General features: G+C 46.8%; 1 protein-coding gene across 2 annotated transcripts in view; it reads right to left on the minus strand.

Annotated features, from left to right (window-relative positions):
• The window catches only part of MEX3A (mex-3 RNA binding family member A), a 28,719-nt gene extending 12,426 nt beyond the window's left edge, over positions 1–16,293 (minus strand). Inside the window, exons 1-2 of one of the 2 annotated variants that reach the window (XM_063145902.1) lie at positions 16,119–16,293; positions 15,678–16,034 (exon numbers count right to left, since the gene is read on the minus strand). In XM_063145902.1, the coding sequence (XP_063001972.1) occupies positions 15,678–16,034; positions 16,119–16,293 (532 nt within the window). Of the gene's footprint in view, positions 1–15,677 lie in introns of both variants that reach the window. The other variant, XM_063145901.1, reaches the window with a different exon arrangement.
• Positions 16,294–17,342: the final 1,049 nt, after the last annotated feature.

The following is a 17,342-nucleotide window of genomic DNA, read 5'->3' on the forward strand; positions in this document are numbered from 1 at the left end:
CGGTATATAAATGTAATTAAATAAATAAATAAATAAATAAATAAATGCAGGCGATGCGATGTGCATGGCACAGCATTTCAAAAAACAAAAAACAAATGACCACTAGTAGCACATCAAGTTTATAATTTTTATAGATAAAAATAAATTCTAAAATTTAAAATTTTATAGCTTTAAATTTTTTAAACATATACATTATGTTTGAAATTTCCAAAGCTATAAAATTTTAAATTTATTTTATTAAAAATCTATAGAAATGTATCAACTGGATGTGCTACTAGCGGTCATTTATTTTGTTCTTTACAACTAAAGTATTACGATAAGTTTAACGTATAACATTAGTGCTATAATTTTGACGGTACAGCCCTATTCTTATTTGTGGCATATTAGAGGGTGTGTTTAACTCACTACTAAAGCTCTCTCACTTTTTCTTTTCTTTTTACTAAAGCTCTTTTTAAAAACACACTACCCAAAATCAAGATTACAACCCCAGCAATAATTGCAGTAAGCGGGTAAGCTTTTGTACGTTAAAAAAAAAAAGGTCTGTGGAAGGAGAACAAAGGAATTATCTATAGGTGGATTTTCCTGAGCAGTGAGTTCCAAAGGAGAGTGCCACCGTGGAAAAGGCCTTGCCCGAACCTATCTCAGTTTTGAGAAGGTAGGAACCTGGAGCAAGGAGTTCCCATCAGAATTGAGGGGAGGTGGGTGAGGAGGACAGCAGGAGTGGAGGCATTACATGAGGTACAAAGATGGAAGGCAGAGGACTAGATCAGACAGACAACAGAAGGAGAAAAGCAGGGAGCACACTGCCAGTTTTGATAAGAGCACGTGGGGTGAAGGAGGCCCTAGCTTCAGTCTCATCCACCTCCTGTCCAAGGAATCATAGCAAGAGGTCAGGGAAAGGCTTCCTTCTGTGGCCCTGGTGAGTCATTACCCATCAGAGCACTGAACTAGAAGAGTCAATGGCCTCACCTGCCATTCGACAACTTCAGATGTTTGAAGAAAAAGCAATAAAACAAATCATCGCTGGGATCCCATGTTGCACAGATGGGTACCAGGATGACGGCTGCAAAGGTCTTGTTGTCAACAGGTTTAAAGCAGTTACAGCTAATCACTTATAATCTGGCCAAGACTATTTTGTCAAGATGACTTCCACAAAGTTGTTTTTTCCTTTTTGGGTGGTGGAGGATAGGGAACAGAAATCTATTTCTTGACCTACATTGTGGATTGTTTCACACATCACACTCAACAAACTCCGATCTGTCTCTCCCCAAGAGGGAAACCGCAGACAATCCCATGTTCTGAGGAGTGTACCTATACAATTGGACACCTATTTGTCATATCTACAGTTCACAAGTGTTCAAATAGAAATCTCAGATCTCAGAAGTGTACTGTGTGAAGAGGAATAAAGATACTGTTTTTATGTTTTTATGTTTTTTAAATTTTTGTATATTTTTAATGTTTACTATTTTTAATTGTTGTAAACCGCCCATAGAGCTTCAGCTGTGGGGCGGTATATAAATGTAATTAATTAAATAAATAAATAATAAAGATCCCTTTACTTGGCTAGACAGAATCCGGCATTTTGAAAACCTTAATCCTGGCCTGCAACACAGACTGAATAATAAAGATTTCTTTTTGAAATAGAGATATTTATGCAGAGGGCGGGCGGGGGGAGGGGGAGGCCCTCTTATTGTGCTGGTACGAATATTGTAAAAAAATAAATTTGCAAAAGACTACAGAGAGCTTCCAAGTATGTACAGAGAAAGGTTAGATGCCAATTATTGTGTTAAATGCAGGTTTTATTTTTAAATGATTAAAAGAACAAGTGTGCACTATGGAGGGACAGACTGTGGCTCACTGCAGTCCCGGTGTAAACTGCCTGCTACGTTAAAAACAGCAGTGCTGGCAGTAGCAGCAGCAGCAGCAGCGAGGCGCAGATCTTGAAGAACAGCCGATCATAATACAGTACCAGGTGGGTGTGTCGCTGTCGGATGGCCGTCAGACACGTGTTTTCTGTGTGCTCTCAGGAAGGGGAGGGGAGAGAGCAGGGAAGGAGGCTCAGGCAGGTGCAAAGGGGAGGGGGAGGGAAACAAAAGGCACTGGGTGCATGTGTGTGAGGGGTGGGTGGGTCGGTGGGGGGAGTACAATAAAGGATGAAGTCAAACTAAGTTGAGCCTTGCGACACAATTTCCTACCGCCCTAGATTCCCTGCCAGCTGATCTGCAGCGGCAAGGTCCGTTTGGACAAACATCGCAGCCTTGAGATGATGGGTCCTTCATAAAATTCTCCATACCCTCTCAGTGGCTTCTCCTCCCCTGCCCCCCTTTCTCCATTCTTGCTTGCTGTATGGTTTTGCTCACAATGCTAAGAGCCACTCAGGTTGGCAGTCTGTTTTGGCTCGAGACCTTCTGCATTGCAAAGAAAAACATCAGAGGAGTTGAGCCACCTCATTGGGAAAGCCTGCCTTGGGCAAATCCTAAGTCGGAAGGGGTCCCTGGGGGTCGTTCTGGGCCCAATTCCCTCGTCCGGTTCTCACCAAGGGCTTTAACCAGGGCTGTCTATACACTATGATTCTGCAAAAGCACAGCATATGGTGTGGGGACCAGAATTCTGCTTCCTAAGAATCTGAGCACTTTCTCTTTCTTTAAAAAAGCAAGTTTCTGCAGAACCCAACAGTTAGGGTTACTCTATGGAAAGGAAGACAGGGTATCTGTATCTTTAACAGTTGCATAGGAAAGGGAATTTCAGCAGGTGACATTGGTATGTGTGCACCACCTGGTGAAATTCCCTCTTCGTCACAACAGTTAAAGCTGCAGGAGCTATACTAGAGTAACCAGATACAAAAGATGGCAGGGCTCCTGCAGCTTTAACTGTAGTGATGAAGAGGGAGTTTCACCAACTGCTGCAGGCATACCAATGACACCTGCTGAAATTCCCTTTTCTATTCAACTGTTAAAGGTACAGGAGCCCTGTCCTCCTTTTCATAGGTGTCATTGGTATGCATGCAGCACCTAGTGAAATTCCCTCTTCATTACAACAGTTAAAGCTGCAGGAGCTATACTACAGTGACCAGATACAAAAGAGGGCAGGGCTCCTGCAGCTTTAACTGTTGTGATGAAGAAGGAATTTCACTAGGTGCTGCATGCATACAAATGGCACATGCCAAAACTTCATTTTCTATGCAACAGGAGCCTGGTCCTCCTTTTGATAGGGTCACCCTAAACAGAGTTGCTGGGTAAAATTTACAGTGGTGAGACGTTGGGCAGCTTCAGCGTCCTCTATAGTTCCTTCTCCCTCCACCGTGATTTGTAGAAGCAGTATATATAACAGTAAAAATGTGAAATAAGTCATGCAAAACGAATCAAGCTAGTTGCTTAATTTGCTTAATTCACTCAGATTGAAAATGCAGCGTTTCTAGGCACAGAACTGCAGGATTCTGTGGTGCAGAATTTTGGTATACATATCATATATATTTGCAGATCAGGCTATGCAGAACCATGGCCTTATGCTCTCCAGGAAACTAAACTATAATCTCAGCAACCAAAACAAGGGTCATTAGCAGATTCACATCTTAAGCAGCAAAATAACCCAGGGTTGCCCACGGAGTGTGTGTTCATCTAATGTCAATCTGGCTAGGGTGACCATATGGAAAGGAGGACAGGGTTCCTGTATCTTTAACAGCTGTAGAGAAAAGAGAATTTCAGCAGGTGTCATTTTTAAGCATGTAGCACGTGGTGAAATTCCCTGTTTGTCACAACAGTTAAAACTGCAGTACCCCTGCCCTCTTTTGTATCTGATCACTCTAGCATAGCTCCTGCAGCTTTAACAGTTGTGATGAAGAGGGAGTTTCGCCAGGTACTGCATGCATAAAAATGACACCTGCTGAAACTAGCCTACTGGATGAGGGGTAATAAACTGAGACTCAATCCAGACAAGACGGAGGTACTGTTAGCGGGTGGTTCATCTGTCCGATGAGGTGATGTTTGCCCTGTCCTGGACGGGGTTGCACTCCCCCTAAAGGATCGGGTCCGTAGTTTGGGGGTTCTCTTGGATCCAGAACTGTCACTTGAGGCACAGGTGAACTCAGTGGCAAAGAGCACCTTTTATCAGCTCAGGCTGATATACCAGCTGTGCCCTTATCTGGACAGAGATAGCCTAGCTACAGTGATCCATGCTCTGATAACCTCTCGTTTGGATTACTGCAATGCGTTATACGTGGGGCTTCCTTTGAAAACGGGCCGGAAACTTCAACTGGTACAAAACAGGGCAGCACGGTTACTAACAGGGACTGGCCGACGAGACCACATTACGCCAGTCCTTTTCCAGCTTCATTGGCTGCCAGTCCAGCTCCAGGCCCAATTCAATGTGCTGGTATTAACATTTAAAGCCCTAAATGGCTTGGGGCCAGGCTATCTGAAGGAACGCCTCCTCCCGTATGTACCTGCCTGGACCCTAAGGTCATCCTCAGGGGTCCTTCTCCGCGAGCCCCTGCCAAAGGAAGTGAGGCAGGTGGCTACCAGGAGGAGCAGGGCCTTCTCTGCTGTGGCACCCTGGCTGTGGAATGAGCTCCCTAAGGAGGTTCGCTTGGCACCTACATTATATGCTTTTAGACGCCAGGTGAAGACCTTTTTATTCTCCCAGCATTTTAACAGTCTATCAATAAATTTTAACTTGGTGTTTTAAATTTGTAATTTTGCATTGCTGCTGTTTTTATCTGGTTGAGCTTTTATATTGTATTTTATATTATGGTTTTATACTGTTGTTTTATACTTTGAATGTTTTTAATTTTTGTGAACCGCCCAGAGAGCTCCGGCTATTGGGCGGTATAGAAATGTAATAAATAAATAAATAAATAAATAAAATTCCATTTTCTATACAACTGTTAAAAGATATGGGAGCCCTGTCCTCCTTTTCATAGGGTCACCCTAAATCTGGCTCTCTGGTGACTATATCTGTATGAGACTGGTGCTTTAGATCACTGGTTTGTTGCAAATGGGTCGGGCTAGACCATTCACTCAGCAGATGCTCTGAGGCAGGCCCATTCTCCCCACCCAAAACGTCAATTCCACTGGGGTTCTATACCAAACTCGTGATCTCAGTTCCATTTAGGGTACCAATAGACCAGTTACCTCCTCATAAAAACAAACAAACAAAAACCTGGGCATTATTGACAGCTTTTATTTGTTTATTGATATTTTATTTCTGTGTTTGATTGAGAAGGACCATTTCTGCACTGTCTTCTGGCTCTCCCGATATACTACCCCTAGCTCCACCCCAGGGCCTGCTGTGATTGCTGCCCCAGACCAGCCTGGTTTGATTTAATAGGAATTAAGACTTCTTCCTTCATAAAACTGGAAAAAGTTTGGGGGACAGGAAAATTCAGGTTTCCAAACCCTGGGCATGTTACCTGTTCTTAATAACTGATTGTATCAGTCTCCATCTGGTGGTTTGGTACCCTCAGACGGCTTCCTCCCTGGCCTAGGGTGGCCCATATCAATTCCTTTGCTTTTATTTTGGTATAGAGCTGTTTTGTTTTTAAAAGAAAGCAGAGCAGGAAAGAAAGAAGAGAGGCAAGGAAGTAAAACACTCACAGAGGAGAATTAGAAAATTATGGTTATCCCACTGAATAGAGTGGTGCTTACTTAGGGTGACCATATTTTGGAAACCAAAAAGGAGGACAACATGGTCGCCCCCAAGGGGGCGTGTCCAGTACCAAGGGGCCATGGCCACCCGAACATAGCCTTGGTCACATGTCTGATTTTACAGCACACATTTAAGACAAATCTGTTCTACATAACATCTTAATGTTAAAATCACTGAAATAAAGAACAAGTGGGAGATTCAATGTATCTGAAATTAACTTCACTCACTCCTACTTTTGTAGGTTTTGCTGTACTTTGAAGCTTTTGCTATACTCTGTGTGTTACATTCTCCCCTTCCCTCAAATATTTTTTTTGACTGTATCTTCACTCATTGCAAGCTGCTGTTGTTGTTAACAGGGTTTGCTACTGGCCCCAGATCTGTTTCAAATTTGGATACCTAAAAGCTATCATGGTGCCAACCAACTTTCAGCTCTTTATATTTAAAAATGACAGTTTTTAAAATAATTTTAAAACCTCATTTTTTAAAAAATCCCTAAAAAATCAATGGATGAATGGATCTGTTTCAAATTTGGTGTGACTAAAGCTCTACCTAAATCCTATCATAGTACAAAGTTTCATCTCTTTAACTTTAAAAATGACAATTTTAAAAATAATAATTTTAAAACCTCAATTTTTAAAAAATTCTTTAAAAATCAATGGATGAACGGATCTGTTTCAAATTTGGTGTGGCTAAAGCTCTACCTAAATCCTTTCATGGTGCAAAGTTTCATCTCTTTATCTTTAAAAATAACGATTTTAAAAATAATAATTTTAAAACCTCAATTTTTAAAAAATTCTTAAAAAATCAATGGATGAACGGATCTGTTTCAAATTTGGTGTGGCTAAAGCTCTACCTAAATCCTTTCATGGTGCAAAGTTTCATCTCTTTATCTTTAAAAATAACGAATTAAAAAATAATAATTTTAAAACCTCAATTTTTAAAAAATTCCTAAAAAATCAATGGATGAATGGATCTGTTTCAAATTCGGTGAGCTACCATTGTGCCAAGTTTCATGTCTTTATCTTAAAAAATGACAGAGCTATAAGCATTTTTGTTAATTCCCATTAGAGCTGCTCTTTGGGAAAAAAATCCAGACTTCCCCTCCCCCTCCCGGATTTGTCATCAAAAACCCGGGCGAATCCGGTCATATGGTCACCCTATGCTTACTTCCAAGTAAACAGGCTGCAGAAGGAAGTCATGCTGCAACTTGGGGTTGAAGGTGGAAACCAGGTCTGAAAGGCTACTGGCTGGACAGTCCTCAGGAAACGGCAGTTGCCAAAGCTCTTGACTCGCCACTTGCCCACCCACCTGCCCTACCCCTTTGGGTGGTGGTGAGGATTGGGACCCCCAGACCCAATATCTGTCACCAAGCAAAGGAAGCAGCAATTGAGGCTGATGGCAGGTGAATGGGGCAGGTGAGGAAGCAGCAGCGGTGGCTCCCTCTTCTCCTCACCGCCTCCTGCTTATTTGCTGCTCTCTGGGCAGCCAGCAACCAAGGGGCGCTCCAGCCATCACGTCCTGCTGCCCACCCTCCAAAACCTCCGGTGCCCATTATTCTACTCCCCAGTTCTTGTGGATTCCAACCACTAAGCACAGCCATCATTTTCTCTTGGGCACAAGAGGGCAAAGGAGAAAGGTAGGTGAGGGGGCGTGGTGAGAGAGGAGGGGGGAACTTGTACAGTAAGAAAAATGAAAAGTGGAACCCTTGCTGCAGGTGAGTGTTAAAGCTGGGTCATGATGTGAAGATGTCAGAGATAGCTGCTTTGGCGGGCGGGGAGCGGAGAGCGGCCGACGCTGCCGGTGCCCCCGCTGCCCTCTTTTCCCTATTCAAGGCACCTGCTTCTCAGCCCCGGAAACAGTTCGCTCATCTCAGTGTGGGGTGTGCCACAGGGCATCCTTTGGAGACCTTAGAAAGATCCCAATAGGGCTTTATGTCTGAAATCTCTTCCACATCCCCTGTGGGGATCACAAGAGCCCTTTTCATATGTTCAAGTGTACCATTTGCACGAAGCCTACATACTTGTACCAGGACATATATAAGCTCCTAAATGGGGGCTGGGGGGGGGGCACCCTCCATTTTTCAGGGTACTGGATCATTTGAATATGTATTTAGTTAGGGTGACCCTATGAAAAGGAGGACAGGGCTCCTGTACCTTTAACAGTTGAATAGAAAAGGGAATTTCAGCAAGTGTCATTGGTATGCCTGCAGCAGTTGGTGAAACTCCCTCTTCACCACAACAGTTAAAGCAGCAGGAGCCCTGCCATCTTTTGTATCTGGTTACTTTAGTATAGCTCCTGCAGCTTTAACTGTAGTGATGAAGAGGGAATTTTCCCAGGTGCTGCAGGCATACCAATGACACCTGCTGACACCCTTTTCTATTCAGCTGTTAAAGATACAGGAGTAGATACAGAACACTACTTCTGAAGATGTGGAGGTTGGAGTGTGTGCGTAACACTGTTCATTTTTGCCCAAATGAATGAAAAAGGCCCTCAGGAAAAGCAGTTTTTTTTTCTGGTTTTCTGATGCAGACATGCTACAGAGCCAACCCGGAAGCAGAACCTCTTAAGGCAGTGGTTCTCAACCTGGGGCACTCCAGATGTGTTGGACTGCATCTCCCAGAATGCCCCAGCCAGCTCTGCTGGCTGGGGCATTCTGGGAGATGCAGTCCAACACATCTGGAGTGCCCCAGGTTGAGAACCACTGTCTTAAGGCCCTCCATGTTCTGAGGGGAATACTGAGGAGAGCCTGGTTTGGCCCTTCAGAACATCCCAGAAGGGAAATTTATGACCCAGTTTCTGAGGCCGTGGGGCCTCTACCTGAGGTAAACTCATGAGCAAAAGACACAACTATATAGATAACAGGAAGTGCCTTTAATACAAGGTGAGCTGAAGAAGGGCCTTGGAAAGGACTGGAGATATGCATACATAAACAGGTTTCATAAAACCAAATTAACATGGTCCCGTGCCATAGCAGAAGCCTGGTTGAGGCTAGGGAAGGCCAACTAGCCCTCCCTCAGAATCCCGTCTCTGAGCCTATTCACACATTATGTGTTTTTAGTTATATAGTTAGGGGTGAATGAAGAAAAATGTAACAAATTAAGTATGGTGTGGAAGTGATGCAAACCTGCCCTGATTTCTTCCCCTACATTTATTTGTTGGATTTTTATACTGCCCAATAGCTGAAGCTCCTTGGGCGGTATACAAATATTAATTAGTTATTAATTACATTTCTATACTGCCCAATAGCCAAAAATATTAAATCTCCCCCCTTGGGTATTTAAAGTCAGGGGAGGGAAATCTCTTTCAGCCAGAAGGCTACATTCCTTCCTCTTGGCTAATCTTCCAGGGGCCACTTGCCACATTCACACAAATATCCCATACCTATTCATACACATTTAGTCACCCCCCCCCTCTCTCTCTCTCTCCCTGTTGTTCTCTGAGGGGAAACAGATTGGGTGGGTCATGGGGAGGGTTTTTTTAACCCACCCACCCCACTTCCCTCCCCTGCCCAAAACGCAACCTGCCAGATCTAGCCCACAGGCCAAAGCTTTCCCACTTCAGCTTGAAGCGTACACTGACAAATGCAAAGCGTGCATGCAACAAACCCATCTTTGCATACACAAGTGAAACCAGCATAGGCCCGCTTCACACATGTATGTACATAATTTCCAGGTGATTAGTGTACACTTGAAGACTGGCAGCTGAGGATTATGTTTGCAGATGGCGTGAGGCAAAACGGAGATTCTGTCTGTGGTGACCCATTTACACATGAGAGTCATCGCTTGATTTTGTAGTTAATAGTCATCAAGCGATGAACAGGATTTGGGGGAGGGGAACAATCTCTGTTGAATGTTGGCTGGGAGTTGCTACTTCATTATTGGAAAGGGTCCCCAGAATTCTCAGGATGGCATTAGAGGGTCTGCAGCCCAACTAACTCTCAGAAAAATCAGCTTTCTAGGGCTTGTTATCTTCAAAGAGGTTGCATTTATTGGTGTACACTTAAAAAATAATCTTGAGTGTACATTTAAAAAGCACAATGTGTGAAACAGATCATAGTACTGTAATGTTGGCTGTCTTCTCCAATCCTTGCCATTACATGAGATCCTGAACTGAGGGTTGTTCAACATTTTCCCTGAAGCACTATGTGAACCCTGTTTGTTTACTCAGAAGTAAGCCCCACTGTGTTCAATGGGCTTCCCCCAGGATGTCTTCTGGTCTGGGGCCAGACTGGGGCAGTTTCTGTGACTTGAGGCAGTTTTGCTGCCATACTCTGCAACTGCTGAGAAACTGGCTTCTGTCACACTTGGGAAGTGGCACGCTTAGGTATGTGGCAAAAACCAGTTCCAGGCCCTGGCTAAAACTTCATCCGCATCCTGGCCTGATGCACCCATGTGATGCAGAAAGGGCAGGGTTTCTGCCACCTTCACCCTCAATGCCAAGGGGCATAATTGCATCACTCAAACATGGTTTCTCCCAGGGTGGGGCTATGATTTCCCATGTAACTCCACCCACTTTGGCAGGAAAACTCCTATCTATGTTACATGATACTATCATTACATCATTAACATTACATGGATGGGGCTTCATGACACCCTCTTGGCTCCAGTCTGCTCCTGAGTCTCTTGGCCCTGGCCAGAGGCTTACAGCATCCACAAGTCCCTTCTTATAACAGCTCCAAGAGTCTTTGCGATTAAGACATCAAATCTTACAAGGTTGTATCCAGAGTTAGTCATGCTTTGAACAGACCCATTAGTCATGACTTCCTTGTCCCACCGATTTTTACTGGTCTACTCCAAGCATGACTACGTCTGCATCCAGCCCTCAGAATCTTCAAGACGATCTATGCATTCAGAAAAATCCTGTAGGACACTCCCAGGAGGCCTGTACTGTTTCATAATGTAAGCAGAATCTCACAGCTGAATGCTTGAAAGTGTAAAAATAAAGACTAGCACATCAAGGAGAAAGCAAGGAACCCTCCTCCTTTATGTACCACATTTCCACAAGCAGGGATTATTATTATTATTACAGGAGATAGCACTCATGACTCACCAGGTGCATTCTGAAGTGACAGTGAGTTATACCACATGAAACTCCTAACAGCCCTTTTTCCTTATGTTCCATCACATGTTTTAAGTCCAACCCAGAGCACCTATTATCCATGCACCAACGCTAAGCAGAAAGAGGATGTGGGGGCTTTCTCACCACCACAGAATTATTTTTCTCTGTAGACTCATCAAAGGATGCTTCCAGACGGTCAGCTCCTACTGCTACCAATCAAAGACATTGTACACCTATTCTCCCTTTTCCTCCTTGACAGATTTTTAACAGAAAGAAAAAAAAAGGTCAGAAGAAAAACATAGGAGAGTTACAAGTGGAAGATGTTGTCATGTGGCCCTCATGCACCCACCCACCGGTAGAAGACTTTGAATGAGGCTGAGTGATTGGCAAATAAAACCTCATCTGGAAGCACCCAAAGGCTGAGCTGAAGTGGGTTTTTTTGCAGAAACATCATAAAACCTTCCTGTTCAGGCTGGCTTTTCTCAACAGTACTATTAATCAGGTATTGGGTTAATTAGATCTCTTTTTGCATACTTTATTTTATATCTGGGCATCTTTATCTCACACTTCCTTCTTCTGTAGCATTTTTCTTATGTGCCACTCCCTGCCCATGAGCTGTTGGGATCCAGAGCAACATATATAATTATATAATTAGGGTAGGAGGTCAAGATGTATAATTAAATAATTAATAATTAAATAAAGAGGACTTGGCAGATGCCTTTACTTAGAATATGAACTTATCTTGCATCCTTTTTAAAACCCCATAACTTCAAGAGCCGGGTTCTTACACGGTGATTAAGCCAAGAGCGAGTTGCTCTTTTTAAAACATAGTTTTAAAACTATGGATATGCATACGGTCCAAGCACAACTTTATTTCTTATGGTATCTTTTCCACAAACCAGATCCATTCCGGTGCAGAGGAGTAAAGGTTCCTTGACTTTATTCCTATAACCCAACATGTAGAGTATGGGGTGGAAATCACATATATTGTCACTGTACTTTGAAGGGCATTAGAAGAAAATCAGTGGGTATTTATGCTCGTGTAGCCTCTGCTGGTTAAAATGGAACTTTAGCAATGTCACGGAATCACGCCCTTTAAAGGCAAATCATCCCAATGTGCCTTGATTGTTGAAGAAAGCTACTTAAAATAAGAGGAAAGATACACTTGTATTTAAATGGGGAATGGATTGATACAGGCCAAACATTCATTTGGAGCAAGCAGAATGCTTGTATTTTTATTTCCCCAAGGTGTTTTTTAAATGACCCCCATCTTCTCGCTCAATTTAAGTCATGCTCCCTTTTGTACACACACACACACACACACACACACATACACACACCCTGCCAAGAAATGTAAAACTCCCAAGTCTGTGGATGCTCTGGAAATCCTCTGTTCTGCAGAGACTTCCAAAATGGAAGTGTTGCACAGTTTGAAAACTAGATGCTGCTATTGTGTTACCTGAGGAAACTCTGTTGTCCCACACCCAATAGGCGAAGGGTGTGTGTGTGTGTGTGTTATCAGCATCGTGCACTTAGAAAAGGTTGACAGAAAAGAATGACAGTTCCTCAAGGGGGGGATGAATTTCCTCCCACTGGTTAGAATAATTAATATGTAAGGGATGGATCCTCAGTGTGTGTACAGCAGCACAGTTCAACCCTTTCCCTTTTTGGTACTTCGTGGAGTGGGGTCGTTTTTGCACTATCCAAAAACCTGGAACTCAAGACAGATAAATCAACAAGGGCCTGAGACAGAAGTAGTGTTATCTGCATTTGGCAAAATGGATTGGTTGGATTTCCCAAAGATGCCCAAAGTAGGCCCCATAGAGAACAATGGGGCTGAGAACTCTTTCTTTGTTGAGGTGAGCGGATGTTGTAAAGGCCTTTTCAGAGCCAGCCTTCAGGAATCTAACCTTTCCCAAGTGATACAGGCACCAGTAGCTCCATTTGGGGCCTTGTGAATTCATCTCTCTTGAGTTCCAGGTCTTTTGGTTAGTGCAAGAAATAATCCCACTCCATGGGAAATTGAAAAAGAAGATATGAACAATACTGACCCACATGCACTGAGGGTCTGCCCTTTACATATTTATTAGGGTTCTAACCAATGGGAAGAGGTTCATATCCCCTGCTGAGCAACAGCCATTCTTTTCTGCCAGCCCTTTCTAAACGCACCGCTTATACACCATGCTGATAACACACCCACCCTTCGTCCATTGAGTGTGGGTCAGCAGGGTTACCCCAGAGAACACAATAGCAGCTTCTTGTTTTGCAGCCATGCAACACTTCAGCTTTAGGTTTGGCTTAAAATGTTGCTTTCTGTAAAAAAAACAAAAAACAGCCGCCCTTTCCACACACCCCCAAGAATCCGGCATAATTAAACAAAGAGAGGCCTGTCTTTCGCTGCAATGCACCTTGCGAGTTCTCTCCCTGCGCTAGCGTGGAGTGTCTGGGCAAAGACAGGACTCATGTTTGTATGTCAATGTGGTCAATGAAAAACGAGGTGGAAAGGAGGTGTATGCCTTCAGTGGTGGCATGCATAGTCCCCACCTTACATGTGCTATTCTGTGCACTCTTCCTTCATTTTTCTTTGCAGAGTTTGTGAATGAACTCTAAGTGACTTTGGGAACAAGGGAGGGTTGTGTGGGGGGGGATGCATAGGCTCAGAAAGGTGCTGCTTCCTTTTTGAGGGGTCAGGTGCAGTGGCAGTAGGGAGGAGGGTCATCTCTATGCTGCAGGAGTACAGCTAGTGGGCTCCAAGCCTGTCCCAGCACACTCCTTTGCAGGAGGAAGACCCTGCCACTACCAGTTCCATTGTTCTAATAACATGCTTCTGATTTTAACAGTGAATCATTCCAACTTTACTCCTCTACCCTGATGCTCCTGTCACCCTTCCACAATTCAACAACCTTATTTAATCTTAGAATCTGATCCTCAGTTTCCTTTCTCCCCACCCCCTCTTCCCACAGGCACCATAAAACTCCCCCTTCCATGGCACATATGAATTGGGAGTTGAAACCACATTTCCAAAGGTGTCACAATACCAGCATGGAGGTAATTATTATGTACAACAACAACAACAACAGCAACAACGACACTAGTAACTCTAGCTCTCTGGCATCCTTGTGTGGATGGAGAGATTGGGGGGAAACGACAATTTCCTGATTGATCTTGGGGTATGGAGAGAATTAAAAACATGCATGGGGGGAACATACTTTTTTTCTGAAGGCCCTCAGCTGTTGTCCATCATATACAGCAAGGACACAAAAGCATTAAGCTTAAAAAAGAAAAGAAAAAAACACCCACAAGAAAGAAAAGTGTGCGTAAATAAAGCCAAGGCAGGAATTTTAAAACCCAGACTGTTCCAAGGGTCATTTCCCCCCTCCCCAATCACATGATTTTATAATGGGTTCAACTTTCATTAATCTGTTCTTGAATCCTTCATAGGCTGCAAGCTCTCACCTCCACCCCCCCAGCCACTGTTACAGTCCAGAGGAGAACCACACCCCCTTTTGCTTCCAGAAATGCACCCAACAAATGGGGGGGGGGGGATTTTCTCAGCCTCTCCCATAATCTCCCTAGTACTGGCCCATGGAAAAGAGTGAGCGCAAAAAATCCTCAAGACTAAGAATTAATATTTGTAACACCAGAGACACAAAATATAGATCTGGATGCAATTAAAAGTAACAGGCATGTTCCCACAAAGACTTAGGACTTCAGGTTCTGCATCTCCAATTGTTGAACGATGAGTGTGTGAGAGCGACAGAGCAACTTTTTACCATTTCCCCTCCTATAAAATAATTTTATTTTATATTCGGTTAAGAAGGCAAGAAGTTCAAGTCATTTTGATTCCTATGGCGCACGGTGTGTGTCTAGTAAAAAGCTTGGATTTCCAGTCCTTTCTTAAAAGGTATTCATTGACTTTGTGCTAGGAAATGCTGCCTGATGGCGAAGGACCCCACCCCCCATTTCTACCCCCTGCAGTGGCCATTATTCATCTTAAGTGTGGGATGGGAAATTTAGCAAATGGCCCTGGAAATTATCTGTACCATGCCTAGAAAGCTACAAGGTGTTTGAGTGAGTGAAATAAGGGGCACTATTTAACTTTGGACACCAGTTTCATTCTTCTTCTTCCACTGTAGGACAACATAAAGGAGGTTAAGGCATCTTAGCAGGAGCGAACAACGGTTTCGTGATGCCGGCGGAGTTTTAACTTTTTTGGTGGGGGAAAGATGGACGGTGGGTGGAAGAAAGGTTAAGGAAAGGGGGTGGTGTAAGGTAAGTCTTAAAGAATGGAGGGTGGGGGAGAGAAGAAAGGGATACGGGAGGCAGAGAAGCTGAAAGGCCAGAGGCGTCCAGAGAAAGAACGAACGAACCAGAAGGGAAGCCGAGCGAGAAGGGCAAAACACCAGAGCAGGAAAGCGGAGCGGGGGCGAGGGGGGCTGAGTGGGGAGAAGTGGGGCGCTGGATGGAGAGCTTAGAACACGGGATGCAGAAAGGGAAAAGATGTGCTGGGAATACGTGGCGGAAGGAAAGAGGAGCGGGATGGTGGAAAGGCTGCAAAACAAGTGCAGCCGGCGCAGAGCGGACTTACTGGAGGCACAAAGGAAGGAAGGAAGGAAGGAAGGAAGGAAGCGGGGGGGGGGAGAGACGGCCGTCAGTGGAGGGGAGGGAACGGCGGGACTTGGGACAAAGGAGCAGGGAAGAAAGAGGGGAAGCAAGAAACGACCAGCGGAGAAGGAGAAAAGTGAGACTCGGAAGGAGAAGAAAGAGTGGGGGGGGGGGAGTGGCACGACTCGACAAAGGGTGCGCGGCGGCGGCGGCGGCGGCGGAGGAGGAGGAGGAGAGCCGCGCGCCCTGCTCGCTCGCTGGCTGGCTGGCTGGGGGTGCGCCATGGCGCAGACAATGGGCAACGCGGGCGCCGAGCGCGGCCCCTCGCGCCCCGTCCGGCCCGGCCCGGCGCGGCGCGGCGCTCCGCTCACCTTGCCTGCCCACGATCTCGGCCACGTGCTCGGAGCTGGGCACCGGGACGCACTCGGTGGTGTTGGAGCTGCTCTTGAGGCGCAGCTCGGCTTCTTTGTACAGCACGCAGAGCTTGCCGGCCTCGGCGGCGCCGGTCGGAGGCGCGGGCGGCGGCGGCGGCGGCGGCGGCGGGGGGATGGCCGCCGCCGCCGCCGCCGCCCCGGAGCCTTTGGGGGCCGCCTGCGACGGGGGCTGCTGCTGGGCTGAGGCTGGCGGCAGCGGCGGAGGGGGCGGCGGCGGCGGCGCTTGCTGCTGGGGCGGCTGCGGCGGAGGGGGCTGCGCCGGCTGGTTGCCACCGCCGCCGCCGCTGCTGCTGCTGTTGTTGTTGCTGCTGCTGCTGCTGCTGCTGTCGTCGGCCGCCCCGCCGCCCCCCAAGGCCGAGGAGGAGGAGGGGGCGGCGGCGGCGGCGGCGGCCGAAGGCTCCCCCAAGCCCAGCAGGCAGAGCTGGTCCAGGGCCAGCTGCAGCGCCCGGTCATCCTCCAGCAGCGCCCTGTCCTTGCTGCTCCCCGGGAAACAGCCCAGATCCCCGAAGCCCCCGTTCCTTTCCATTATCCCTGACACTACCAGGCTAGGCATGGCTAACAAAGGCTGGGGAGAGAGGGGGGTGGGGGGGCGCGGCGGCGGCGGCGGGATGGTGATGCTGCTGCTGCTGCTGCCGGGGCTGCTGCCGCTGCTCCTGGGATGGGAGGGGGCTGGGCTGGTGGGAGAGGAGGAGGGGGGAACAAAGAGCCTGCGAGGGAGGAGGGGGAGAGGCACAAAGAGGTGGCGGGGGGGGGGGAGAGACAAGAGGGAGAGAGGGAGACCCCCGCCCACCTCCCCTCTTTTCCCTGTCGGCCAAGCCCCCTTTCCCCGCCGCTCCGCTCCCCTTCTCTCGTTTCGGTCCTGCCTGCCCCTCTTTCTCCCTCGGTCCCTTTGCTGTAACCTGATCCTTCTGCCCAATGTGGATCTAGGAGCACAAAGATCGCCCCGTTTTCTCCCTTCCTTGCGCTCGCTCTCTTTCTTTCTTTCTTTCTTTTTAAATGCTCTTGCTGCTCTCCCAGACCCCGCCTGGCTGCCGAAGGGGGTGTGGAGATGGAGAGCGCAGCAGCGGCGGCGGCAGGGAGGGGGGGGGGATCCAGCCGAACGGAAAACCGGCCAAGTCTGCCCCCACCCGCCCCCCGCGCCTGCGAAGCGACCAAGCCAAGAACCCGCGAGGGCACGGCGAGGAAAAGCCGGAGCCCGCCGCGGCCAGGAGGCGAAGAGGAGCCGATCGCGGCCGCCACAGCAGCAGGAGGGGGGAAGCCTCTTTTGTTTTAAATTCCCTGGCTGCAGCGTGAAACTGACACTCAGGAAGAGACCCGGAGGCTGATGGGGGATGTAGTTTCGCAGGCTGGCGCACACACCCCCTTTTCGCTCTCCCGCTGCCGACGGACTGAGCGCGCTCGCTGGAGGGGCAAAGAAAGAAAGAAACACGTCGGCGGGGCGGGGGGGAGGGGCGGAAGGAAAGAGAGCAATACGGAAGGAAACAAAGAAAAGTGTGTGTGTGGGGGGGGGGGACTTAACGAGGAAATGGGAAAGGACGTGGCAGCTGCCAGGGAAAGAAAGAAACAAGCCAAAGTGGAAATACACACGAAGACCAGCCAGCA

The sequence above is a fragment of the Elgaria multicarinata genome, chromosome 21 (assembly GCF_023053635.1).
Source record: "Elgaria multicarinata webbii isolate HBS135686 ecotype San Diego chromosome 21, rElgMul1.1.pri, whole genome shotgun sequence".
Lineage (NCBI taxonomy): Eukaryota > Metazoa > Chordata > Lepidosauria > Squamata > Anguidae > Elgaria > Elgaria multicarinata.